Below are 27,911 nucleotides of genomic sequence, written 5' to 3'. Positions count from 1 at the left end.
CGTCAGATCAAGCCTTTCATTCACCATAAAAGAACTCATCTTAACCCAGTAAGTTTACCAGAGAGACCTGCAGTCACTCTGAGAGTCCTGTCATCCGGTTGTCGGCAAACTCGTTCAGGCCTCCTGTTTCCGCTTTGTCGTGCACCGCTGAAAAGAAAAGAGCCGTGCGCGACCTCGGCTAGCGCGCCATAAATTGGACGCGTCGGCCGGATGTTACGTAATTTTGACGTCACGATGTCACGCGCCACCTTGGATGCGTCTAGTGTAAAAACCCCTTAACATGGCTTCAAGCATTCGAACATTCACACTTCTAACTTTTGCTAAACTTGCTAAATAACGGCAAAATAAACCAGTCTACCTGTGTAGACAGAATGTAACATAAAACACTTAAGAAAATAAAATATGAGAGCTTAAAACACTGTTTGCTACTTTTGTTTCGCTCACTGGCTCAGTAACGTCTTTCTCCTATCTCATGCACTGCCATTCTTCCTGCAACAGGAAGAGCTACAGACATTCTGATTGGCTGATACAACTTACTTTTGGCCGCAAACCACCTCAGTCCAGGACGCCTTGATGGACGCTGGCAGGCAGATGGATCCCTAGGCGCTGGATCCTGGAGGGCCGCTGAGAGGGTTGAGATCCGGAGCAACGGTTCATGAGCCACGTCCAGGCAGGCGGTTAACAAGGCGTCTTTGGCCTTTAAGTCCTCGGAAAGCCGACGAACATCTTCCTTAAGGTCAGCAACATCTTTGTTTGCATTCCTAAATAACGAGGACATTTTGCAGGGAAGTGGGGACTCGCCAGGAGGAATGGAAGTAACCATGGAGCTGGCGCTAGCTTATCAGTGTTTACCTTAGCTCTGATACGATGCAGCTTAAGTCCGAATCCAATCTTTTTCAACCAGTAGAAACAGATAAAAACGTGAAGAAACAAGACTGTCCAAACTGTTAGTAATCTCCGCAGTTTGTCCTCCTCCCGCCGTGGTGAAGAGACTGGCTGGCGGCCGGACTCGATGGAGGGGAGCTGAGCAGGGACGGTGAGCAGAGAGAGCTACAGCTGGTCGATGGTGCTGGTGTTAGAAGTTAAGGTCTGTGATTGGTCGGACACACACACACACACACACACACACACACACACACACACACACACACACACACACACACACACACACACACACGTAAGACAAGGGGAGGAGGGGGGGCAGACGACAACGTGGGAAAATTCATTCTGTGGACAAAGATACTTACCAGTGTTATGACTCCGATTGCTGTTGAGAGATTCAACTGATCCTGCAAACAAAAAAAAAGTGTGTTTAGTTGAACAGTGGTGTTCCACAGATAAAAAATTGCGGTTAGACAGTTATTTAATAATTGTTACAGGCCTTCATATCTTGTTTCTCTAGATTAGATTTTCTCACAAGATAGATTTTATGTATAACTCAGACACTATGTCATCATTTTACATTATGTGGACCTAAAGTAGTTCCCATCCTAAAGTAGCTCCAGTCCTAAAGTAGCTCCCGTCCTAAAGTAGTTCCAGTCCTAAAGTAGTTCCAGTCCTAAAGTAGTTCCAGTCCTAAAGTAGCTCCCGTCCAAAAGTAGCTCCCGTCCTAAAGTAGTTCCCGTCCTAAAGTAGTTCCAGTCCTAAAGTAGTTCCAGTCCTAAAGTAGCTCCCGTCCTAAAGTAGTTCCAGTCCTAAAGTAGTTCCAGTCCTAAAGTAGTTCCAGTCCTAAAGTAGCTCCCGTCCTAAAGTAGTTCCAGTCCTAAAGTAGTTCCCGTCCTAAAGTAGTTCCAGTCCTAAAGTAGTTCCAGTCCTAAAGTAGTTCCCGTCCTAAAGTAGTTCCAGTCCTAAAGTAGTTCCAGTCCTAAAGTAGTTCCCGTCCTAAAGTAGCTCCAGTCCTAAAGTAGCTCCCTGTCCTCAAGTAGTTCCAGTCCTAAAGTAGTTCCTGGCCCCTAAGTAGCTCCAACCTAAAGTAGTTCCCTGGCCCTAAAGTAGTTCCAGTCCTAAAGTAGTTCCAGTCCTAAAGTAGTTCCCGTCCTAAAGTAGTTCCAGTCCTAAAGTAGTTCCAGTCCTAAAGTAGTTCCCGTCCTAAAGTAGCTCCCGTCCCAAAGTAGTTCCCCGTCCTTATAGTAGTTCCAGTCCTAAAAGTACTCCGCCCTCAAGTAGCTCCCCGGCCCTAAAGTAGTTCCCGTCCTAAAGTAGTTCCAGTCCTAAAGTAGTCTCGTCCTCAAAGTAGTTCCCGTCCCAAGTAGCTCCCTTCCTATAGTAAAGTGTCCGTCCTAAAGTAGTTCCCGTCCTAAAGTAGTTCCAGCCCTAAAGTAGTTCCTGTCCTAAAGTAGCTCCCGTCCTAAAGTACTCCCTGTCCTAAAGTAGTTCCAGCCCTAAAGTAGTTCCTGTCCTAAAGTAGCTCCCGTCCTAAAGTAGCTCCCGTCCTAAAGTAGTTCCAGTCCTAAAGTAGTTCCAGTCCTAAAGTAGCTCCCGTCCTCAAGTAGCTCCGTCCCAAAGTAGTTCCCTGGCCCTAAAGTAGTTCCAGTCCTAAAGTAGTTCCAGTCCTAAAGTAGCTCCCGTCCTCAAGTAGCTCCGTCCTAAAGTAGTCCCGCCCTAAAGTAGTTCCAGTCTAAGTAGCTCCCCGCCCCTCGCCCCCGGCCCCAAAGTAGTTCCGGTCCTAAAGTAGTTCCCGGTCCTAAAGTAGCTCCCCGTCCTAAAGTAGTTCCGTTCTAAAGTAGTTCCTGTCCTAAAGTAGTTCCAGTCCTAAAGTAGCTCCCGTCCTAAAGTAGTTCCAGTCCTAAAGTAGTTCCAGTCCTAAAGTAGCTCCCGTCCTAAAGTAGTTCCAGTCCTAAAGTAGTTCCAGTCCTAAAGTAGCTCCCGTCCTAAAGTAGTTCCAGTCCTAAAGTAGCTCCCGTCCTAAAGTAGTTCCAGTCCTAAAGTAGTTCTAGTCCTAAAGTAGTTCCAGTCCTAAAGTAGTTCCCCGGCCCCAGTAAAGTGTAGTTCTAAAGTAGCTCTTGTCCTAAAGTAGTTCTAGTCCTAAAGTAGCTCCCGTCCTAAAGTAGTTCCAGTCCTAAAGTAGTTCTAGTCCTAAAGTAGCTCCCGTCCTAAAGTAGTTCCAGTTCTAAAGTAGCTCCCGTCCTAAAGTAGTTCCAGTCCTAAAGTAGTTCCAGTCCTAAAGTAGCTCCCGTCCTAAAGTAGTTCCAGTCCTAAAGTAGTTCCAGTCCTAAAGTAGTTCCAGTCCTAAAGTAGCTCCCGTCCTAAAGTAGTTCTAGTCCTAAAGTAGCTCCCGTCCCAAAGTAGTTCCCGTCCTAAAGTAGTTCTAGTCCTAAAGTAGCTCCCGTCCTAAAGTAGTTCCAGTCCTAAAGTAGTTCCAGTCCTAAAGTAGCTCCCGTCCTAAAGTAGTTCCAGTCCTAAAGTAGTTCCAGTCCTAAAGTAGCTCCTGTCCTAAAGTAGTTCCAGTTCTAAAGTAGCTCCTGTCCTAAAGTAGTTCCAGTCCTAAAGTAGCTCCTGTCCTAAAGTAGTTCCAGTCCTAAAGTAGCTCCCGTCCTAAAGTAGTTCCCGTCCTAAAGTAGTTCCAGTCCTAAAGTAGCTCCCGTCCTAAAGTAGTTCCCGTCCTAAAGTAGTTCCAGTCCTAAAGTAGCTCCCGTCCTAAAGTAGCTCCTGTCCTAAAGTAGTTCCAGTCCTAAAGTAGCTCCTGTCCTAAAGTAGTTCCAGTTCTAAAGTAGCTCCCGTCCTAAAGTAGTTCCAGTCCTAAAGTAGTTCTAGTCCTAAAGTAGTTCCAGTCCTAAAGTAGTTCCCGTCCTAAAGTAGTTCCAGTTCTAAAGTAGCTCCTGTCCTAAAGTAGTTCTAGTCCTAAAGTAGCTCCCGTCCTAAAGTAGTTCCAGTCCTAAAGTAGTTCTAGTCCTAAAGTAGCTCCCGTCCTAAAGTAGTTCCAGTTCTAAAGTAGCTCCCGTCCTAAAGTAGTTCTAGTCCTAAAGTAGCTCCCGTCCTAAAGTAGTTCCCGTCCTAAAGTAGTTCTAGTCCTAAAGTAGCTCCCGTCCTAAAGTAGTTCCAGTCCTAAAGTAGTTCCAGTCCTAAAGTAGCTCCTGTCCTAAAGTAGTTCCCGTCCTAAAGTAGCTCCCGTCCTAAAGTAGTTCCAGTCCTAAAGTAGTTCCAGTCCTAAAGTAGCTCCTGTCCTAAAGTAGTTCCAGTTCTAAAGTAGCTCCTGTCCTAAAGTAGTTCCAGTCCTAAAGTAGCTCCTGTCCTAAAGTAGTTCCAGTCCTAAAGTAGCTCCTGTCCTAAAGTAGTTCCAGTTCTAAAGTAGCTCCTGTCCTAAAGTAGTTCCAGTCCTAAAGCAGCTCCTGTCCTAAAGTAGTTCCAGTCCTAAAGTAGCTCCTGTCCTAAAGTAGTTCCAGTCCTAAAGTAGCTCCTGTCCTAAAGTAGTTCCAGTCAAGAAACGCTGGCGTACTACCCTAAGGTACAGTTCCAAAGTGTAGCTCCTGTCCTAAAGTAGTTCCAGTCCTAAAGCAGCTCCAGTCCTAAAGTAGTTCCAGTTCTAAAGTAGTTCCAGTCCTAAAGTAGCTCCTGTCCCCTGCAAGCATCCGGGAAGCCAAGAGGCTGGGTGACTGTCTGAAAGAAGCATTGGCCATCAGCTGTCAGATTTATGGAAAAAGAGAGGAAAACACTCACCCTGGGGGACAGGTTGGTACACGACTGGGTCATTGTTACCGTCGTTATTGCCCCCCCCCCCTCCCCCACACACACACAGACACACACACAGGACAACGTGGGAAAATTCATTCTGTGGACAAAGATACTTACTAGAACCACCACTGGAACTGCCAGTGGAAGCGCTGTTGAGAGATCCTGTGAAGAAAAGAAAAGTCTGTTTAGTTGAACAGTGGTGTTCCACAGATAAAAAATTGCGGTTAGACAGTTATTTATAATAGATATAATAGATTTTTCTTACTATGTACGAATGTTATCGTAGAATCTACAAAACGGGCTAAGGGGGCTTTCACACCCACCTCGTTTGGTCCGAAGTTTCGGACTTTCAGTTTGATCTGGATCGAGAACACCTCTTTATGTCGGAGCAAATTTCATCAGCTGTTTGATTCTAGCGGCTACGGTCACTTGTTGCCATATCAACTCCAAACATCCTGGGCTGTAGCTGTCTCAAGCCAGAGAAATTGAACAAGCTGTTTTTTGTTAATGATTAATGTTTTGTGTTTTATTGATGGGAATGAGCTCAGTTGGTAGAGCTTCGTGTATGAAGAGGTTTATTCCCTGGCGCAGAAGTCGCGGGTTTGAATCCGACGTGCGACAGGTTTCCTGCAAGTCTTCCCTCTCTCTCTCTCTTCCCCCTTTCATGCTGTTCTGGTGATTAAAGGTCCAGTGTGTAATGTTTGTAGTTGTTCATTATCAAAATCTGTGTTGCCCGTTCACAAACTTGTCCTTTTTTTATGAATATTTACCTCCACCATCAATTCCTATTAGCTTGGAATTTTACATTTGCGTTCGCATGAACTGAGGTAGACGCTCCATAATGATGCGCCATCTTGAAAAACGTTAGCCGGTAAGGGACATACAGGCAAGTTTGAAGAAGGAAGCATGGAGGACGACACATATTCAAAATCCAAATTTCAGGAACAGGAGTCTTCTTCTTCTTCGCCCCGAGAAAAAAAAAACTAATATTGAAAAGAGCAAGAGACCGGAAAAAGAGTGAACATTGGAGCTGCTTTGGAGGCACACACCAAATCCCAACTACTTAATTATCCTCTGGACTGCTGCAGTCTCCTTTTCTTTCTCTCTCCTTTCCGTCGGGTGACGCGCGTGTCCGCTCGTGGTGACCGCGCCACTCTCCGACATGAACTCGTGGATGTATTAAGAGAACGTATGAACTTCAACAATAACGGCTGTTAGACGGCCTTTTGTACACCTTCGCTTTTTGAAGCGTGAAGGCTACTGTAGCTGCAGTACTGCGTGGTGAGAGAGAGTTGATTGTGATATATGATCTCAACACTACATGGGAGAAATTCTTACACAATGTAGCTTTAAAAGGCAGAAATGCCCCAAAAAAATTATCTTAAAAAAAAAATACAATGTTTTATGATAATAAAGAGGCGTGGTTTACTTTATAGGGTGTGTACCTGCGTATCTGGGTCCCATAACTGTGATAAATAACAAAAGATGTATCCTGGGATTCATTTAAACTTTAATTTGTTTGAAAAAGTAATAAATATAAAATGTTTTTATTATTTGACTATAAGAGACAATTATTTCTGAGATGATTAATTGTCCAGCAAAACGTTTTTTTGAATTGTTACAGCTGTAGTCATAGGCTTGAGTGCACAGTGAGTCTGAACAATGAACTTCACAAGACTTTAAGAGAAATAAAGTAGTTACCTTGGCTGCCTCTGCGAGCTCCTGTAAATAAAGACAATGTTATTACAGACTGTAATTATTATAATTAATGAGTCTTTTCATTGGCTGAGTCTAGTGAACTTTAACACAGCGTTTGAATTCACTGTTCAAATACTGAATCAATTTGAAGACAACCTAACGTCTTTATGTTACAGCAGTACGACTTAAAGTGATATTCGGAAATGAAAATAAAACTAAAAAAACATTTCATTTTCAAATTTTTAGGGTTATAAGGGCCAGCTGCATGGTAGAGAAAAACCATGAAATCATAGTATATTGTCTTATTCCCCATGTTGATAACTTGTGTGCACTTTCTCACATATTTATTTCCAACAAAGTAAGTCAAACAATCTTATGGGATTTCTGAGGCTTTATAAATAATGCAAACATCAACACATGGAAATATGCTGTCAGCTTATCTATATTTTGACCGACTCGGGGAGACTGGTCAATCAGAAACTGTCTTTTCTGCCGAGGGTTGGCCGTTGGGTTGGTGTGTCAGAGCCTTTAGAGGCGAGGCTCAGTACCAGGGAAACTCGATTGTTAACAATAGCTTCTGTAACTGTTGAACGAGAGTATGTGAAAATCCAAAAAACAATTAAAAACTATATTCCTGCTTTTTGAAATATTTTTGCCTTTTGAAATGTATTTGTATTAATCCAAAAGACAGCTAAAACTATACTTCTGCTTTTGAAATGTATCAGCTCAAGAACAGTGGAGACTGTGCTTCTGCTTTTGACATGAGTTAACCCAAAAACAGCTAAAATATATTTTTGCTCTTGAAACTATAATACTGCCTTTGATTTTGGTGTGTGAGTACTGATGTGCCTTTAGAAATATGATCATGCTAAGTTTTTGTGTTACTGATATTACCATAAACATGCTTAGAGACATTTTAGTGTGAGTTACTGTGTAAAGCTGCCTATTTGACCCTGCAGTCATGAAGAGGAAGTGTCTGCAAGAGGCCTCAGATGCACAAGTAGCTTTGTGCAACTGTCTATCTGAACCTGCACAGCTGGAAAGAGGAAGTGCTGTTGGGGCCCTGTATACATGAGGGGTTAGGCTCTTGATGCATACAAGAGGTGAAAAAGGTTACTGCTCTGACCTATTGATCAATGCAGTTGAAGTGAGCAGTTAGATTCTATGTTAGATAGCAACATGCATATGTATAAAGGAAATATCGTCATATGAGATGGTTTTACGTATATCCAACCTGATTCTTGCTTTAAGACTGTATTACCATGTAAGGTCATATAAAGTGGTTGATCACCCCCAAGCTGCATCTATGAAGGGAGGGGGATGAATTGTGTATAAAAAGAGAAGCTTTGCAAGTCAAAGTGCCTCTTTTTTTGGGCAGCACCAGACTCCTAGTGCTCTCAGCACAGGGGTTCAGTACCTCCCTGGATGGCCAGGAAAAGGGCTGAGAGGAACCTCCTTGGGGGACCAAGGAAAAAAAGAAGCTCGCCCGCGCTCGCTCGATCCCTTGGGTTCGTTTTCTGTTTTTGACCAAGACTTTTTGAGTGAGTAATTTTTGAGTGACTGAACTCTGTTCATTTTTCATTTATTTTGTTTGCTTGTTAACTTTTTGCTTTTTTATAAAATAAATAATAAAACCACCTGTGTTCGTCTTGAGCAAGGTGACCCAAAAGCTCCTGTGAGTCTTTTTTTGCTCTTTTAGAAGACTCTTTCCCTTTTTTCCTTTTTTCTTCCTTTTTGCCATTTGCCTGAGTGACCAGGGACCCCCTCCAAAGGAGAAGTGGTGGCCTCCTCTTTAGCCGTGCGGTTTGCAGCAACCCCGGGGACCGACCTGACAAGCAGACCTTTGATCCTCCAGCCGAGCGGAAACCTCTGTGACCAAGGCAGAAGTGGCTGTTCGAGTGTGAGTAATCAATTGTAATTGTTTGGTTATAAAGATCTTCTGTGTGCTGTGTATTTCACATACGGGGACATCTAGGTTGTCAAATCTAAAGCCTCTTGTCTGCTCATCCGGGTTTCCACTGCGGCGAGATCCCGCCAGTGCGGGGGATGTGTGTCTCTCTAAAAATAATCTAAAAAATCATAGGAAAGTATTTCAACTAATTCTTCTTGAACCTGTTTATAATTTTGAACATAATATTTATAAATACAGGGTGTGTGCGTCTCTTTAGAAATAATCTAAGAACCATAGAGAAGTATTTCCATTAATTCCTTTAAACCTATTAATAGTTATAAAACAATATTTATAATATTTGAACCTATAATATTTTAATACCTACAGTATTAAATATAGGGAAGTATCTGAAACAACTCCTCTAATATAGGCTTAACCATCCGCCCGGCGCGAGTATCTGTACGCGCGGCATGCGACGAAGAGGGCTTAGAGGGCGAGGGTTATCGGGGGGGAGAGGGGGGGTTGGCTTTAAAAGAAAAAGCGATACTATGCCTCGATAACTGTCACATCGTTCCACATAACTTAGCCCCCAGTAATGTTGAGGGTGCAGACCTAAAGTAGCTCCCGTCCCCTGCAAGCACCCGGGAAGCCAAGAGGATTCATGGTGACTGTCTGAAAGAAGCATCGGCCATCAGCTGTCAGATTTATGGAAAAGAGAGGAAAACACTCACCCTGGAGGACAGTTAGGTACATGACTGCGCCATTGTTACCGCCCGTTATTGCCTACACACACACACACACACACACACACACACACACACACACACACACACACACACACACACACACACACACACACACACACACACACACACACACACACAGAAGAAGAAAAGCAAAGTGTGTTTAGTTGTACAGCGGTGTTCCAGAGACAGCGGCCTGCAGGGCACACATCAGACAACATCCAGGTTTCATCTTGATCTGTCATCAACTTACTCACAGAATCTAACAGAATCTAAACCGACCATTATCAGCTGTTTGGTCTGTCTTGCACTCAGCGCAATTGCCTTTGTACACCGATGCATGTATCATTCCTATTTCCTATGAGGATGTTCTATCAGTCTGTTGTGGCCAGTGCTATCTTCTTCGCCGTCACGTGCTGGGGCAGTGGGATGAAGGTCGCACACACCAACAGACTGAACAAACTGATCAGGAGGGCTGGTGATGTCGTGGGGGAGGAGCTGGACGCACTGACGACCGTGGCGGAGAGGGGGATGCTGTCCAGGCTTCTGTCCATCTTGGATAATGTCTCACACCCTCTCTACGACACACTGGCCCAGCAGAGGAGCACCTTCAGCAGAAGACTCCTCTCACCCAGATTCACCACAGAGCGCCACAGGAAATCTTTCCTGCCTGTGGTCATTAAACTTTACAACACCTCCCTCAGAGAGTCACACACCCCCTCTCTGTAATCATCTCATCTCAAACATAGACAATCATTTCTCTTTTTATTGCACTATTTGCACATTAACAAAGTACATTTCATATTTTTATATATTATTACTGTATATTTGTTTTTATTATATATATGTTAAAAGTCTTGATAATATATGTTGTTTTTTTATTTGTTGTTGGTATACCTGGAGTGGTAACAAAAAATAATTTCCCCCTGGGATTATTAAAGTATTTCTGATTCTTATATTTTGCACCCGGCGCACAGCGGACTTTTCCCTCCACAGACGCACGTCGGTAAATTAGGGAATGAATTTGCACTCCAGGGGGCGGTTCAGCGAAAAGAGGAGGCGTGTTCAGGCGCAAAGGTTCCCTGGTGCTATTCTGCAGTTTCAGAATACAATTCCGCCACAGACCAGGAAAAACCTGGTCTAAAGTCAGTGGAGCTAGTCTAAAGTCAGTGGAGCTAGTCTAAAGTCAGTGGAGCTAGTCTAAAGTCAGTGGAGCTAGTCTAAAGTCAGTGGTGCTAGTCTAAAGTCAGTGGCGCTAGTCTAAAGTCAGTGGAGCTAGTCTAAAGTCAGTGGTGCTAGTCTAAAGTCAGTGGAGCTAGTCTAAAGTCAGTGGAGCTAGTCTAAAGTCAGTGGAGCTAGTCTAAAGTCAGTGGCGCTAGTCTAAAGTCAGTGGAGCTAGTCTAAAGTCAGTGGCGCTAGTCTAAAGTCAGTGGCGCTAGTCTAAAGTCAGTGGCGCTAGTCTAAAGTCAGTGGCGCTAGTCTAAAGTCAGTGGAGCTAGTCTAAAGTCAGTGGCGCTAGTCTAAAGTCAGTGGCGCTAGTCTAAAGTCAGTGGAGCTAGTCTAAAGTCAGTAGCGCGTTATTCAGATGCTATTTTAGGGGCGCATGCTTGGCCATAATGTAGCGTGTGCACAACGCGCATACACTTTGCTTCTCACATCTACACGCAGCAGTTCCCATTTTTGCAGAAAAATATTACTGAAAATGCGCTTCAGGTGTTTGGAAAGGTCAGGAGGAACTTTACAGTACAATCCTCAAAGAGTCCCAGCATTCTTTGTGGCTTGTTGTGTTTTACACAACATGTCCATGAATCATGGATGTGTTGATGACATAAATCAGGAAATATTAGAGGACTTAAGGAGACGTGATGTTGAACTACGGTGGGATTGGACACTCCGGCGTGCGCCAGGCAAATCCGCCGTCATAATAGCAATCCGTCATGGAACAAGCGCACCTGCTCTTAAAGGGAATGAGAGATGACGCTCTGATTGGTTTATTGCATGTTACGCCCAAACACACCTAGCTACTTCAGACCAACCCATTTTAGATTTGCATCGGGCACAAGAGTCATTTATCCCACCGGTATCATAGCAACAGCGCCCGAGATCCAACCACAAAGATACTTGTGTTTCACGTTTGATACTTGCGTTTCAGATCGTTAAAATAGGGCCCTAAGTGTTTGATATTCAGAGGGGGAAAATAAAGCATTGATAAGGGCCAGCTGCACGACAGAGAAAAAAAACATATGAAATCAAAGTAAATTGTCTTGTTCCCCATGTTGATGTGTGTGCACATTTTTTCACATATTTAGTAAATAAAACAATTGTAAGAGCCAGGTGTAGTTCTATTATTTTGAAAGAATATTTATAGTAATCAAGGCACCTGGTGGGGGCGGAGGAAGCAAAGTAATATTGTGGTGGCAAATTTTATTTTAACCATTTGTTTAATGATATTAACCATTGGTTTAATGATTGTTTTGTAACGCCACAAGATTTAGCTTCTTCATGTGTAGATTCAAAAGGCTCCAAGTGAAATAGTTGGCAACCGTGAACTATAGCCCAGTAGAATTATTTAGTTTTACTAGTTTGAACCTTCTCACATTGTTGACTTTTTAGCAGGCGAAGTCGAGAAGGCCACAAACCGTGTCTCCTTCTGCCTCCTGAGATAAACTGTTGTTTAGGCTAATGAAAAGAACAGGAGCAGAGGGGAAGGTGAGACAATGGTGTGACTGTTAATGATGTCTCTTTTCAACTATGGCCTGTTGAGGACCAAGAAGCTGGTTAAACAGTGATTTGGCTCAGACTGAGCTGACTGCAGAGACACAGGGAAGGCAAGACAAAGGATCTTGGCCTACATGTGAATCCCAAAGCCAGTTTCACTCCTACAGGCAGAGTCGGCAAGATGGAGATTCTACCTTCACCACATGCTAGGCAAGGCAGACTGGTGGTGAGACAAAGAACTGCTTCACACCTGTGACAAAGTTGCAGCTTTCCCATTGGCTGCCGGGTCTTTGAATGCACCACCCCGCCACTAGGAGGCGGTGGAAGGATAAAAGCTGTCGGGGCGTGTGTTTGTTCGTCTTTCACGGTAACCCCCGGTTGCTGACAGGAAGCACTAGTCCGGACTAGCTAGCCAGCGTCACCTCGCTGGTCGAGTTGAGCTGGGACAATTTTATATCGGTCTGATATATAAAGGGGATCTGAGGGAATACTGGCCGAGTATTCCCTCTATCTGCAGCGGGTTTAATCAGCCTGGATTCAAGAAAAGGACGGCGTTCTGTTTCTTGCTTGTCGACGGGGATCACGTATCGTCTCCTGCTCTGGACGAAACAGATCGTTAAACTCTGGCGAGAGATTTAACTGACAAACAACGCACACCGTAAGGCTTTACACAGTTCTGGGCAGATGTTAGAACTAGTGCGTTTTTGGTTTGTTATTAATGAGCAAAGGGTTCGCTACCGCTGTGCCATTAATGTGATCTGATTTAATCATGTATTGGCCATATCTGGTTACTAATCTGTTGCTGTGAATGTATAAATTGATCACTATACGGTTTGATTTTGTTGTGTTAAGTAGCTGGGTTAAAACCATAAGCGCTACCTGCTAAACCGCTCCTTTCACAGAGTTAATTACTGTCCGCGAGATAATCGCGGTGAATCAGCTGTTAGCCACTAGAGTGGTTATAGTGGCTGTTTCCCTCGGTAAATCAAAAGTCTCAGTCTGTCCTAACAACACGTGGGGTCCAGACCTGGGTGGCTGAGGGAGCTGGCCATTATCTATAACTTAGATCAGAGTGTTTCTTTTCTTTTCCTCCTTTATTCTGTTCCTTTTACTAACACAAACACATGGACATTTAAGCTAACCACGTAGCTCCCGAGCTAACGCTGCTAACTTAACCACATGGGGTTTGTATAGAGCTAATAGGTGATTTAGCATATGGTATAAACGTCCGCGTTGCCTAGCAACCCCTCACTCCGTTTTCAGCTCTTCTTCTTCCGCCTCCCCCCCAGCACCACTACCGCCCTCTTGAGGCTAAATGGTTTTGTGCAGCTCACAGGAGTAGCCATTTTTGGAGTTGTTTTTGTATTAGAACTACATCTCGACACCGCCCCCCTCCTCTTTCACACACACGCACACACACACACACACACACACACACACACACACACACACACACACACACACACACACACACACACACACACACACACACACACACACGACGACGTGTCCACAAGACATGCTGCTTTTGTTTTTGCTTTGTTTGGTTGTGATATTGTAAAATATATATACGTTTTATTATTGAAGGATTATTGATTGGCTACTGATAATTGTGACGTGATTATTAGTGTATTTGTTGTGATAATTGCTGGTCGAACGGGTCGCGCTCGAAATCACCCCTTCCTTTAATTCCTTTTAAAGGATTTTCACAGAAATGAGACTGTTCCACAGTTTGATTATTGGTCCCTGACTTGCAGGGTGGTGCCCCGTTTTGATTGTTTGTCGATTTGATAAAGTTATTAATAACCATATTCATAACTTTATTAATATTGATAAAACATATTTGATAATTTGCCAATGATCAAATCTGTACCCTACGTGAATCCAACAGGCCATACTAAGAGATACATTTAGAGGGGTGGCTTAACGGAGTTTCTTCACTATATGATGTTTGGCTGTTTAGACTTTAGGTTAGAAAGACATTTTCAGTTGTGCTGCGTGTACCTTTGAAACTGTGTTTTCTCCATTTGCAAATGTAAATAAATACTCAAAGACCAAACTTTGGTTTAATTCTCAAACAGTCGTTATTCGTTTTGATTTTATCATGAATATCACTAACTCTGCTGCTTCGAGGAAAACTTCCACCACAATATCTGTTCACTTCTTTTGGTTTTTGGACTAGTGCTGCGTTCCAGACACAAGTTTTAGTTTAACAGATTGTAGGCTCGTTCGTTTATAATGCTGCGTTTCAGGCAACCCATAACCCATGTTTTCACAACCTTCTAGCCGTGAAAGCGCCCTGGAATGGCAGTTAAACCTGTAACTTACTCCCCGTGAACTCGTACCAGATGGTTGTACTCCCAGTTACAGTTTTTGACATCACACATCAGTGTTTCCTCTATGATGATAGCATAGTGGCGGTGCGCCACGGTAAAATTTCCAGCGCCACCGTTCCTTCGGCTGTTTATGAAAAGTGATAAAGTCGTAGATATGTCTGCTTAACTGAACTCAAGCGAACTGTCATTCGCTCTCTCTCCCCCTAGGGTGAGCAGAGCAAGTGGAACAGTGACAGGACGTCATCGCTCGCGAAGTCATGGCTACCAAATAAACAACAGGGCGAATACTACTTCACTCAATAAGTGATAAACGGTGACGAAAGCCGCAACATCAAATCTGCACTCACGCAGGTCCCGTGAAATTTGACAGCTACAGTTTATTGGAAAATAGTGTTGGGCACACTGACTTTGATGAATTCACTGTTTATCAGACCCCCGATGAGACAAGAAGCTAACGTTAGCTAACGCTGCAGTGACGGGGTGTGATGTGATGTGGGCCCCCCCCCCCCCACACCCCACCTGCTGCCACTGCTGAAAAAAATTCTATAACATATGAACATAAAACATATGAAATCATAGTAAATTGTCTTGTTACCCATGTTGATGAGTGTGCACATTTGTTCACATATTTAGTTTCAACAAAGGAAATAAAACAGTTGTAAGAGCCAGGTGTAGTTCTATTATTTTGAAAGGACATTTACGGTAATCAAGACACCTGGTGGGGGAGGAGGAAGCCAAGTTTAATATCTGTTCACCTGTGCTGGTTTTGGGACCAAGAGAGGTGGTTAAAGGGGGAAGTCTCAGTTTTTGCTGACCGCTGTTTTTCACGCTTGTTTTACACTTGCCTAAAAGCCGTTTATGACTTTTGGACACAACTTCAGACATGAAGGTGTCAGATGTAATGTGATAAAGTAGATGAACAGCCTATATGGGTTTTTTATTTTATGTATGTCTTAGATCATGTGTGTGTTTTTTTCTACACTCTTGCCTAAACTGTAAGTTGTTGTCCATTATCCCATCCTCTTTCAGTCACTCTGTTTTCTGATTTGTACTTGTCTGGAGACAGTAACCTTTAACTAAAAATCAACACATAAAAAAAAAAGATTATTAACTTATCAGAATCAAGCATTGAATCGTTTTAGAGAGAATCGCGATGCATCTAAGAATCGATTATTTTTCCCACCCCAAGTTATTCCCCTACTCAGCCTCTCGGCGGCTAAACATTGAGTCTCAGATTGCCGCCTACAACAATCTTATGGGTCTTCAGAGGCTTTATAAATAATGCAGAGGAGAAAAAAAGAGGAAATATGCTTATCTATATGCAGAAGGAAATCCTACAGTAAAAACATGTATGTTATGTTGGCTATAAATTACATTTTAGAAGAAAATATATTTATTACTGCATGTAATAAGGTTTACTGTTTGCATCTTAGAAGCAGAAAACTGGGAGGTAAAAACTCAACAGCACTGTGTGAGACCTGAGCGACTGAGCTCAGTCAAATTTCAGTTCACTGAATTAAGGATAAAAAACACCTTTTCCACATAATGATTGACAGGATGGCTGTTAGTTGTGACCTTTGAACACCTTGTGAAGTCCGTCATCAAATAATTGCCTAATTTTTTTACGTAATGACGGTTTTCTTTGTTTAATTAATTGCTAACATTAGATAAATTGCTAAGACTGTCGATAGTAATTGATGATTTTGTTTAGATATGCCACAGTATAATTATATAAGTGATTATTGGTGTACGTGTGGACTAGGCCTTAAAAACAATCAGTTTTTAGAAATGTCTCATGATATATTGTCTCTAGACGTTTACTATTCAGCTTTTGTTTTTGTTAAAGAAGGAAAAGAAAATCGCAATACTTAATACTATCGAATCATAATACTTCTAGAATCGCAGTAAATGAAAATAAATGTAAACCAAGAGCGGCGTGCCAGAAATGCAATGTGCAGGCCTTCAAGGCCAGGCTGATGTTAGAAGTCCCTCTAGTGGACAGAATGTGTAACAACAACCACATGCTAACAGGGGCATTGACGTGCATAAGCCTGAGTAGTGTAGTACATATTTATAACAGTCTGCATTTGAGCATTAAATATTCAAATATTATGTAAATATTTAAATATTTATATAAAATAAATATTTTATAAATAAAAATGATATTTGAATGGTATAGAGGAAAACTGACAGCTCTACTCCATTGGTATGTTGTTGTTTAAAGAGGACAATAGTTATATTGCACCTACCAATTATTCCTTTTAGATACAAGATAACCAGTACCACCCCGACCGTGACAAGGATCCCGATCACGGTTCCAATCGCCCCACCAATGATTCCTCCAGAGGCCTCAGGAACTTTATGATCTAAAACACAGAAAACATTCACATTGTTTTTTTTTTAATCAGTTCTCTTTGAACATCATTTCTATTTGTGGGGTTTCATGTATAAATCTTCCTTGTGACAAATTCTGTTGTGAGGAACAGACGTGGCGTCAGCCAATTTTGCCGGGGATTCAGCCCCGAATGTATTTTGAAAAGTTGACTGACAAATATGAAACTGGACAATAGCCTATGTAAACCCCCAAAATCATAAGTTGCCTTATTTCATTGTGCTTTGGCTTTGCACATACTGCATACAGCCTGTTAAAGGACAATTCCGGCGCAAAACGAACCTAGGGGTTAATAACAGATGTGTGTACCCACTCCATCGTTTTCTGGGACATGTTTTCATGCTAATCGAATGTGTTTGTAGCTTGAAACAAACTAGCACGGACCGCTGATTAGCTTACAACGCTAGTATTCGGGGCACAGGGAAAGTAAAAACAAATTGCTATTTATACCACTAAAAAGGCTCAAAATATCACCACACTCCCATGGTAGCATTATGAGGGTCCCTACATGTTAACCGAAGCTTTGAGAACATTGTAAGTGTAAGTTCACCAAATACTAATGTTGTAAGCTAATCAGCGGTCCGTGCTAGCTTGTTTCAAGCTACAAACACATTCAATTAGCATGAAAATATGTCCTAGAGAACGATGGAGTGGGTACACATCTGTTATTAACCCCTAGGTTTGTTTTGCGCTGGAATTGTCCTTTAAAATAGACATAGGTCTTAAAAATAATCTAGCCTATAGAATAAGTTTCTTTTCTGTCGGTAGCCTATGGCAAATTCAGACTCAAACACATGGAGCTCTGAAGCAGACCTGTGCGTCGCTTAGTGTCCACTCTCTGTAAAAAGCTGTGCAGCTTCAGATTTATAATGGATGCGCTCTGCTGTGGAGATGCTGCGGCAGATGTGATGCGTTTGTTCTCCGTGTATTTCTGCCGTAGTTTCGGTTTTCCACCTCCGATGTAGAGCAGCGTACAGCCACTTCCCTAAAGTTTGTCATTCAGAGACCCAAACGGGGTTCTGGGTCTGTCAGAAGGTCTGAGATCTACAAGCAGAGCAATCACGTAATGCACAGCAGGCTATGGTGCAGGTATAGATTATTTTCTGAAATATTGTGACTTTATTCTTGAAATAGCCTGTATTCACTTCATTTTTCTCAAAATATCACCACTCCTCCAAACCTCAGGAAACACAGATAGTATGACTTATATTTTGAATGTGCACAAAGTTTTGAACATGAGCAGAAATCTTGCTCAAACACATCTGAAATATTACAGTCCAGGGGTTTATTAATTCATTATAATGAATGAATGTATCATTGAGGTGAATAATTGTCATAAGCACATTTAAGGAGGTTACTGCCTCAACAAAAGATGCAAAAGAGGGAAGAGTAAATGATGCCTAGGCTACATGTGTGCTGACTCAGATATAATTAGAAAAGTCCATCTACAAGAAAATGAATAGTTGAAAAGCAATACAGAATGCCTGAGAGCCTTACTGCAATATATTCCATTGATTTTTATATTTGGATTGTAATATGTTTCCCTTTACATTAATATATTTGCAGCATACATTGATTCAGAAAAAGGTAGAAATGGGTGCATAAAAATTCACCAGAATGCAGGAAATGAAGTGTTTAATGCTAAAAATTTCTGGGAGGTGGAACCCCAGACCGATGCATCATAAGTCACCAAACAAATCTGGAAACAAAACCTTGGCCTTTGGATTGCCAGGCCAGTTATGATTAGGCCAAATGTTAGTGCCATCTAACTTACATCTACAAACTGGGCAGCTAAAATGAACATACACTGGCTATTAACAAGCTGGGCAAGCCAATCGCAGTTTTGCATTGCATTCAGTTGATTTAAATCCGAACCTCCCCAAGTCCTAGAAACGCCCCTGTTGAGGAATCTTTGCTGCTACGGTACATTCAATCATTTGAGACACGTCACTGGCAACTTCCTGCAATAAACACGTAAACACCGCAAAAAGAAAATGTGACAAATGACAAAAATAAATAAAGTTTCTTACCCCACTCCTCCTCAACATGTACTTTGGATGCCTGATGGATCACTTCACAGGTGTAGGTAGACAAGTCACTCCGTAAAATCTCCACGCTGTCTCGTCTCTGGAAGGTCTCGTCACCATTGGGTCGAACGCCGGAGGTCACAACTCCGTCAGCTGGAGTTAGAACACGGCCGTTCCTTTTCATGCGCAGGGTGATTTCTTTTGGTAAGAAACCTGTGGCCAGGCACGTCAAAAGGAGGTTTGCTTCAACTTTGGTGTTCCTTGTAAACAGGTGCACCTCCGGAGGAACTGGAAACAAAATAAACGCCAAGTTAGATCATATTTGAAGGGTTTTCATTTTTAATTATAACACAAAAAGTAAATGTTATACTAAAACTAGCAACATCAAACACTGCTGTGACACAGCCTACATTTTGTAACTTTGCGCTTTTTTTCAAACAAATTTTCTGTCTGGATTTGAAGGTCATTATTGTAAGTGAATGTACTTATGCTGATGTGCTGTAAACTGACCATTTGCTGCAAGTAAACAAACTTTTAAGAGAACTCCAGTGATTTTGTCCATTCTTTGAGAAATAATTATCCTTTCCTTTCCATTGCAATATATCTTTTCCTGCGATATATATATTGCGATATGAAAAAAGACTTTTTATGAGATGACATGAATAGCTCTATTTGGAAATAAATAATTCTCGACTACTTGGGTGATTTTGTAGGGGAATGCATCTACAAAGAAAATATAAAAATGAAAAAAACTTTTCTAATGTGAACCTTGCTTTGTTGAACTTTAAGGCGTTATTAGGTCAAAATGTGATAAAATCTGGTAAATTGCATTATCACTTTTTACTATGCGTTTAGACGAGCGTTTTGGGGGGGAAATCTATTTGCATATGGTGACGCAAAAGTGATAAAAAATCTTCTGTCAAGTGTGGATAAGAGAGTGAGTCACAGACACATCACGCAGATAAAAACGGGGATGCCCAGGAAGCCGTTGTGCAGATTTCGGCCACCGTCATGCCTCTGAGGAGGGCCGCGGACGCTGATAGTGCTCTCGTGGAGTGTGCCCGGATGCCCTGAGAGTTTCCATTTCCACCGCGCTATAAGCTTGAGTGATATGCTGGTTTATTACAGGGGGGTGGGATACCGCACTGTCCGGCAGTTGCCATGGAGGCCACGCCAGTAGTTGAACCAGGGTTGGGAACCAGGATGCACTTGTGTGCTCCGGTGCCACCAGAATGACCAGCAAATCGGAGCGTTTTTACCCTTTGACGGGAACGCAACGGTGGAGCGTTTTTAAGATTTCCAATCTGGAGGGTGGTTTCAATTTTTTGCGTTTTTAAGTCCCAGGACCCCCATCACACTACTATGCATGCTGCTGCACAGCTACAGAGTCCGAGACTGGCACAAAGCCAAGGCCTCAGGCTTTGGCTCGAGAAATGCGAATTCAGCTAAAAGAAAGCAGAGTCAACAATATGACATCAACAGAGGACTGTCCTAAGAAGGAGGTCCAAAGTATCCAATTGGATTCTTAAGCAGCATGTCCTAAAAATGGTTGTTGGAGGATTTGCTTTTGGGCGACACCAGACAAAGGAACTCCTTAGTAAGCTGTCTGGAACTTACTCTGTTTTTTTGTGAGTTGAAGTCTTTTCGAGCACATTAAACTCAGTTTTTTACATCTGATTCTGACTCTTGTGGATTTATCTAAGACTTCTGAGGATTTTGTCATACTTTGAAGAGAAACAGGAAAAGCATTTGAAAAAGGGCAGTTGGCGTTTGGGTCCAAGCCATTAATCTGGCCTTGGTGTCAGATCTATAATTTACTACAACAAATGCTTCACAAACACCAAAGCAGGTAAGCGATGTAACTACTAGAAGGAAATTAGATGATTAAATACGCAGATTGACTGACATGACACCATTGTATTCATATAATACTATCAACCCAGGCTAAAGTCAATGATAGTAATAATGCATGGATGTTGCTTCCTCTAAATTTCAGGTTGTGGTCGACTAGAGGGGCCTAGCCTTGGTTGTTAGATACATTGATCAATATTGATTGTGATTGGTGGTTGGCTGTGCATGCAGACCTGCATATCACACACTAGCAACCAACTGTGTATCAGTGTAAATGACGTTATATCAGACACAGACTTCTGTTTTAGATTAGTGTTACGTTTCCATTGTCGCCGCTCCAAACCTTAAGGTTAGTTGGGACAGACACCTTGTTTCTTTAGGCTAACTATCACTGCGTCTGTGGCAGCTGACGCAGTGGTACGGTACTTTTCTACACACGGAGAGCCTCATTTCCCATAACAACACCCCGTCAGACTAACGTTATGTCACATACACACGTTGCCCGCATGGCCACCTTTCTTAAAGGGGACGGCTCGGCCGGTAACAATCATGTAAAAGGAGAACGGTGAAAGTTTACTTTTCTATCAAGCAGCAAAAAAGTTTTTGCGTCAACATCGCGTCCTGCATGTCATGTCCTGCGATGTGATTATCGCGCATCTGCACATCATAATGTAGAGGATGAAACTAAATATCGTGCAGCCCTAGTCTGGACAGACACAATCAGAGACACACATCAGTCAGTCTTATCGGTTACTTAGATGACATACCTTTCAGTAACAGTTCTCTGTTCTTGCTTTTTACCGTTGTTGTTGTTTCTCCATAGTATTTTCAATTTATAATTTATTTAATGTCAGACAGAGTCCTTTTCTGCCGCCTTTGGCGCCTTGTGGTCACGTGTTACTCTCAGTAACAGTTCTATATCGCCGTCAGTCCTAACAAAGAATCAAAAACCCAAAACGTAGAAGTGTAAATGTAGCCTAAAACTGTAACGTCTCTGCCTTCTTAGTCAAAACAAAAAGGTGATTACCGATCTCAAATTAGTCTCTGGAGTCCTTGTTCTTATACTCTTTATATAAAGTTATAAAAAATAACTTTATACAAAGAGTTTCTTTACTAATAAATATTGACAGCTGAACCTCTGTGTAAATTCATAAGGGAATCTACCCAATTAAAATTTGATAAAATGCAAATGAACCATAAATCCTATTAATTGTTACAATTAAAGCAAAGCTCACAGACTTGCGCCCCCTTAAAAATACGCAAGTAATTTGTTTTGTCAGTTGTCTAAACAACAAATTTTTTTTCGTAAATACAAATCACTTCAAGGCCAGTTAGTTTCATGTTTCATATTTCGATAACCTGCAGTCCTTCCAATACTAAAGCTACTTCTATTATCTCTAGATTAAATTAAAGTAAAAACACAGTAATGATTTTCTGTCATACATACTGGCTTCTTCCAGCTGTTTTTGTCCATAAATGATGAACTTCCCCAACCAATCGATGCACTCGTTCTCCAGGTAGCCTTTGGTGGATTCTTTTAGGACTTCGTCCCACTTTGTCTTGGTCTGGACTGCCGCGTCAGTTGGGGCAACCCAGACGCCGTTGACTTCATCAAATGACAGGAAGTCGTTTCCATCGTAGCCGTACATGTTAATGCCACGTATGAACTTCATCTTTCCGTCCTTCATTTCGCCTTCGCAGCTGACGATCCACTGGAGAATATGGAGGTCTGAAAGCAAAGTGAAGAGCAGGACAGTGAAACTAATGTCTAACAACAAGGAAATGCATAAATAATAACAGATGTTGAGGTGGGTTTCTAGGTTTCCTGGTTAAACATTAAAGAACTGAAAAGTTCACCAGACTGAAAAGTTGATTAGCCCGGTGGCAAGTGTCTTGCCAAGGGGCCGGCGGGGGCCAGTCCCAGAGTAATGGCAGCATTAATGTAGTTTCTGTGATAGAAGAATCATGAAATTACGGTGGCCGGGAAGTGCAATGCAACATTACAAAGAATGAAACACTTTTACAAAGCTCAAGACAAATTTACATTTTGGAAAACAAATTTACATTTTAGAAAACAAATTAACATTTTGGAAAACAAAATAACATTTTAGAAAACAAATTTACATTTTAGAAAACAAATTTACATTTTAGAAAACAAATTTACATTTTGGAAAACAAATTTACATTTTAGAAAACAAATTTACATTTCGGAAAACAAAATTACATTTTAGAAAACAAATTTACATTTTAGAAAACAAATTTACATTTTAGAAAACAAATTTACATTTTGGAAAACAAAATAACATTTTAGAAAACAAATTTACATTTTAGAAAACAAATTAACAAGATGCAAAACACTTTTACCAGTCCCGAAACAAATTTACAAATGACAGATTCTTCACGGAAAGGGAATGTACCACATACCGGAAGTGATGAGGTGTTGCTGGTGAGCGCAGTCAATTTGTGTTGTTGAGTATATGGCGTGAATGAAGTTTATGGTGACTTTACGTGTGGTCGGTGTTTTGAGTTTTTAAAGGACGCGGACCTGACAGAAACATTGGAAAAACGGGGAACGACGGCGCGCCGCGGCCGGATCGAGCTACAGCGGGGGCAGCTGAGTCCGTCTGCAGCTGCAGGACCTGGAGCTCACTGCCCATTCCTGGGAGCCAAAACGACACCACGCAGCTGGAGACCCAGGCCGTATTGCTGGGCCCGCTGGAGGGAAGGGAAGCCCGGGAGAATCAGATCCAGGACTGAACGGAGCGGACTGTCACAACCTGCTGAAGTTTAAATCACAGGTTTCCTAAAGGGAGTCTGGCGGGACTCGGACTGTGGATGACGAAACACGACTTAAAGTCTCGTTAAATGAAAAACTACATGCAGAAATAAATGAATCATTAGTGGGGGAGTGAGCCTGGACATTTCAGTCTGTTTAAACTTCACTTTGAAAAAGAACCTCTTAGTTCAGAAGGGTGAAGTTTCCGTTTGTACTCATATCTGTGAACTGATTATAATAAATATTCTTTGTATTAACACCTTAATTAGTCTCTTTGTCTTTTTGTTTAAAAAAACTACAACATCGCATGAGATTTTGACGATTTATAGTGATTTTATTTCCGTTAGACCTTTGCCTACATTGACGGTGATGCATTAAAGACGGCCCATAGACAGTATATAAGGGAGTGCCTCCCCTGTTCCAAGATGGCGGCTCTATTGACGCATTCGATCCATAACTGCCGTAGTCAAGGCGACATGTATACAACACCTCATCACTTCCGGTATGTGGTACATTCCCTTTCCGTGAAGAATCTGTCATTTGTAAATTTGTTTCAGGACTGGTAAAAGTGTTTTGCATCTTGTTAATTTGTTTTCTAAAATGTAAATTTGTTTTCTAAAATGTAAATTTGTTTTCCAAAATGTAAATTTGTTTTCTAAAATGTAAATTTGTTTTCCAAAATGTAAATTTGTTTTCTAAAATGTAAATTTGTTTTCCAAAATGTTATTTTGTTTTCCAAAATGTTATTTTGTTTTCCAAAATGTAAATTTGTTTTCTAAAATGTAAATTTGTTTTCCAAAATGTAAATTTGTTTTCCAAAATGTAAATTTGTTTTCTAAAATGTAAATTTGTTTTCCAAAATGTTAATTTATTTTCTAAAATGTAAATTTGTTTTCCAAAATGTAAATTTGTCTCAAGCTTTGTAAAAGTGTTTCATTCTTTGTAATGTTGCATTGCACTTCCCGGCCACCGTATGAAATTGAGAATTTAAAACAAGCTATATGTCAGATTCTATCGGGCCAAACATTAAGGCTACATTTACATTGCTACGTTTTGGTTTAAAAACGAATATCTTTTTACTGCGTTTCCCCCATTCATTCCCCCTGCTCTGGCGTTTGCCCCTCTGCTCACACCGTGGTAATCCACCGTGATAATAATGATATTTTAAATTAAAATGGTAATTGTTATGGTTAACATTTTTATCATGATTTACCGTTACACCAGTAATCGTTACATCCCTATACTGTAGTTTTAAAAACTTCTTAAAAACACAGAAAATACTGGGAACTTACTGTTGGTGCTGAAGAATGCTCACTTTACAATGCAGTCAGACAATTTCATCTCCCAAAGAGCAGTGTCACATTGAAATTCACTACATTCAAATAATGCATATCATCTCATGGATCAATGTTATTCAAAAGATACATATTGGTTGAGCAAGGACTGAACTCAGTGTGTTTCTGACTTGTACTAGCCTGTCAATTCATTTAACCAAAGGGACACGGTGTTGAGATGTGGAAAATGCTGTTTTTTGTTCAGGCACAGACTGACTGGTTATCTTCAACAATCCCATAAGGCTTTGCAAATATCTGCATATGTTCCTCAAACATAAAAAAATGTAAGATGTTCATGTTTGGTATAACAAACAAACTGGAATCCACATATGAAGGGTTTAAGAAACTTGTTTCAGTTGAATATGTGGAGAGGGTTCTTTTTGTACCTCCTCCTGTCCTTAGGGCGTTTGCCCCTCTGCTCACACCGTGGTAATCCACCGTGATAATAATGATATTTTAAATTAAAATGGTAATTGTTATGGTTAACATTTTTATCGTGATTTACCGTTACACCAGTAATCGTTACATCCCTATACTGTAGTTTTAAAAACTTCTTAAAAACACAGAAAATAATCATTTCCAGAGGCTTGCAATAAATTTCTGATTCTTGTGAAAACAATATTGTTTCTTAGTTAAGAAATCATTAAAATGCAAAGAAGCAAAAATTACAATTAAAACCGTGCGATTTTTAGCAGACTAACAGGAATACCATTTTCTGGCCCAATAACAGAACAGCTTTATTGTTGCTGGAGATTTATTATAGCCGTTGAGATCACCGTCAGTATTAAAGTGTTTCCCAGACGAATCTTACCCGTGTCATTCTGTCTCATTCGTTCCTTCAGGATGTTGATGTTGACTTTGAACCACTGCTGCTTGCTCTGGCGGGACTGGGTGCCTTTGTCCCAGTAATCTTCAGACAGTCGCTCTTTCATCCAGGCCTGTTTGGGAACTTTCTTCTGGTTGTCGCTGTCAAAGTAGTCGATCATCCTGCCGTCCAGCAGACCCATGGCTGTGAACTCGTGGATGCCCGGGAGTCCGACAGGTTTGGAGATGTAAGTGAGGGAATGAATCTCTGAGAGTCACACAGGAAGAAGGACAGACAGATATGTATTAGACGAGGAAGATAAGCAACAGTAGATTTAGTGAGACCTATCCATCCACATATTTAGGCACAGCATGGGTCCAAAGGCTCTGACACACAAAGCATGAATTGTATCTGAGAGTAGCTGCTGGATAGCTGGTTTGTTGCATTTTGGTGCACAGCCTGTGCCCCCTAGTGTTTGTTTGATGTTTACGACCCCTGTGCAACATGGCATCATGACTTTGCGTAAACATACACGGCCGCTTTCTTAAGCCAAGAGGACTAATCTCATGAAGTGGTGTATGTATGACACGCCAATTCATATGCCATTATTGGCGTGTTATCCAGACGCATACTTGCTTTGTAGCGTGTTTATCAACGCTGTTTGGCCTCCATTGACTTACATTACCTTGCAATTGCGTGTAAATTTACGCCGTAGCGACTAGTATGAAAGGGCGAAAATCCAAATAGGGTGGTTGATTGGGGGTCAAACACAGGACTTTCATCCAGGAGACCGGGGATCACGTCCCGCGTGTCATGTTTCCTAAACTCAACCGTTGCTTTCTTCTTGCGATAATGCCACATGGCGTGTATGTTTACGTCGCTGTATACAGCGTAGACATCCACGCGGATAGCTCAAAATGTGTACAGATAACACGCCAATAATGGCATATGAATTGGCGTGTCATACATACGCCACTTCATGAGATTAGTCCGCCCTGTGTTGTCTCCCGAGACCGGGCTTTTTCACAGTGTATTCAGGGGGCAGGCAGCTAGCGGATCAAGGAGAGATGCCTACGATTTAAGACAAAAATGAAATTGTGCTGAAACCATGCAGGAACTCATAGTGCACCTTTAATCTAAACATTACAGAAAAATACTTTGCACATCTACAACGTGAGACAGGTGTGTAGGAGGGGGACAAGCAGGTCAAAAGATGCGAAGAAACTCTCGCACACTGTCTAACTCGCAACACTATATAACACTTAATAGTAGGTAGTTGCCTACTTATTAAACTTTATATATTTTTGCAAGTTAGACAGTGTGCAGGAGTTTTCTTCGCCACTTAATCTAAACATTAACATCTCTTTTGTATCCAAATTTGCTTATTTCCGTATTTGCTTCACAGATCTGTAGACCTCTCTCTTCCTGTCCCACTTCCTGTTTTGTCTGCAGCTTGTTAGAAAACTGTGGTGAAGCTTCACGGATAAATTAAAGTTACGTGTGTATATGTCCTGTCCCCAAAAGGAGAAAACACTGCAAAGAAAGACATTTTCACGGAACCAGACTCTTCTCTTGCTTTGAAAACGTAGATTTATCCGACGGTTGGACCGTGTTTTTGGGCTCTGTGTCAGAGTCTGTAATCTTATCACACAAAACAAGCATCTTTTTAGGTTTTGGACTGACCAGTTCGACAAAACAAACAATTTAAATAACTTTAGAGTCTTCTTGGGTTTTAGGAAACTAAGATGTTTCAACATTTGAAATAATTAACTAACTAACATAAGGTATAGTAATTGATGTGTATGTGGGAGCGTACTTGTAAATGAATGCTGATGAATGAATGAAGGGTGTGATCATTTTAATGTTGGTTTTGGAATACATTTATTTTTAAATGTATTTGTTGACATCAGCCTGCCCAGGGACTACAGGTGGAAACTAGCACAAGTGCTACAACCTGGTATAATGCATCTCTCCTGTCTAAGGTTAAAGTATATTGTACATTGTCCCTGTTTAAATAAATAAAGTAAAGAAAAGTAACGAGTTAACATAATCAATATAGCTTTACTTTAACATCAACAACATATTATACTTTTAAGTGAGTCAGTGATCTCCTTCCAATGTTTTATACCAACACTGTAGGCCTACAGGTTTTTATAAACCAAATAGTTTGTATTTGTTGGTTAACCCTTGTGTTGTCTTCCCCGTTGACCATGATGCAACTTCTTGTTTTTCTGGGTCAAAATGTAAAAAGAATTCCAACGTTTTAGTCGTCTTTTTCGACACTTTTGTCACTTTTCTCTGTACTTTTTAGACATTTTTCCCTATGTTTTTCAACGTTTTATATCAATTATTGTCAAAAATTATTCATCAAATCAAATTATTATCAAAATAATGAACAGAAATTCAAAATTTAAAGACGTCACAACTTTGTCTTTTTTTACTTTTACTTTTAACCCTGAGTCACACAAACGTGTTGAAAAACTCTCAACTTACCGCCGTTTACCGCCAGTCCTGTCCCCAAAAGGACAAACACTGCGAAGAAATACATTTTCACGGAACCAGACTCTTCTCTCGCTTTGAAAACGTAGTTTTATCTGCCGGTTGGACCATGTTTTTGTGCTCTGTGTCGGGCCACAAAAAAACAGCTGCTGCTGCTTCCTCTTCTGTCG

General features: G+C 41.4%; 1 protein-coding gene across 2 annotated transcripts; it reads right to left on the bottom strand.

The window, feature by feature from the left end:
* Positions 1-13: 13 nt before the first annotated feature.
* On the bottom strand, positions 14-27,899 carry LOC120571115 (BOLA class I histocompatibility antigen, alpha chain BL3-6-like). 2 transcript variants are annotated; one of them, XR_005641193.1, is made up of 10 exons: positions 27,736-27,899; positions 25,249-25,509; positions 21,775-22,056; positions 18,480-18,764; positions 16,307-16,423; positions 8,992-9,043; positions 6,373-6,393; positions 4,789-4,833; positions 1,248-1,289; positions 14-1,089 (listed from the first exon to the last, which is right to left on the bottom strand). XR_005641193.1 is itself a non-coding variant. In XM_039819805.1 (6 exons), the coding sequence occupies exons 1-6, from the start codon at positions 27,788-27,790 to the stop codon at positions 9,027-9,029; spliced, it is 1,017 nt and encodes a 338-aa protein (XP_039675739.1). In that variant the 5' UTR covers positions 27,791-27,899; the 3' UTR covers positions 8,777-9,026. The 2 variants fall into 2 exon arrangements, 1 of the variants encoding a protein (XP_039675739.1); XM_039819805.1 differs by lacking the exons at positions 14-1,089; positions 1,248-1,289; positions 4,789-4,833; positions 6,373-6,393 and having other exon boundaries at positions 8,777-9,043.
* Positions 27,900-27,911: the final 12 nt, after the last annotated feature.

This window comes from Perca fluviatilis, chromosome 13 (assembly GCF_010015445.1).
Source record: "Perca fluviatilis chromosome 13, GENO_Pfluv_1.0, whole genome shotgun sequence".
Taxonomy (NCBI): Eukaryota; Metazoa; Chordata; class Actinopteri; order Perciformes; family Percidae; genus Perca; species Perca fluviatilis.
The sequence above is the reverse complement of the archived record's forward strand: the minus strand, read 5'-3'. Positions and strand labels throughout refer to the sequence as shown.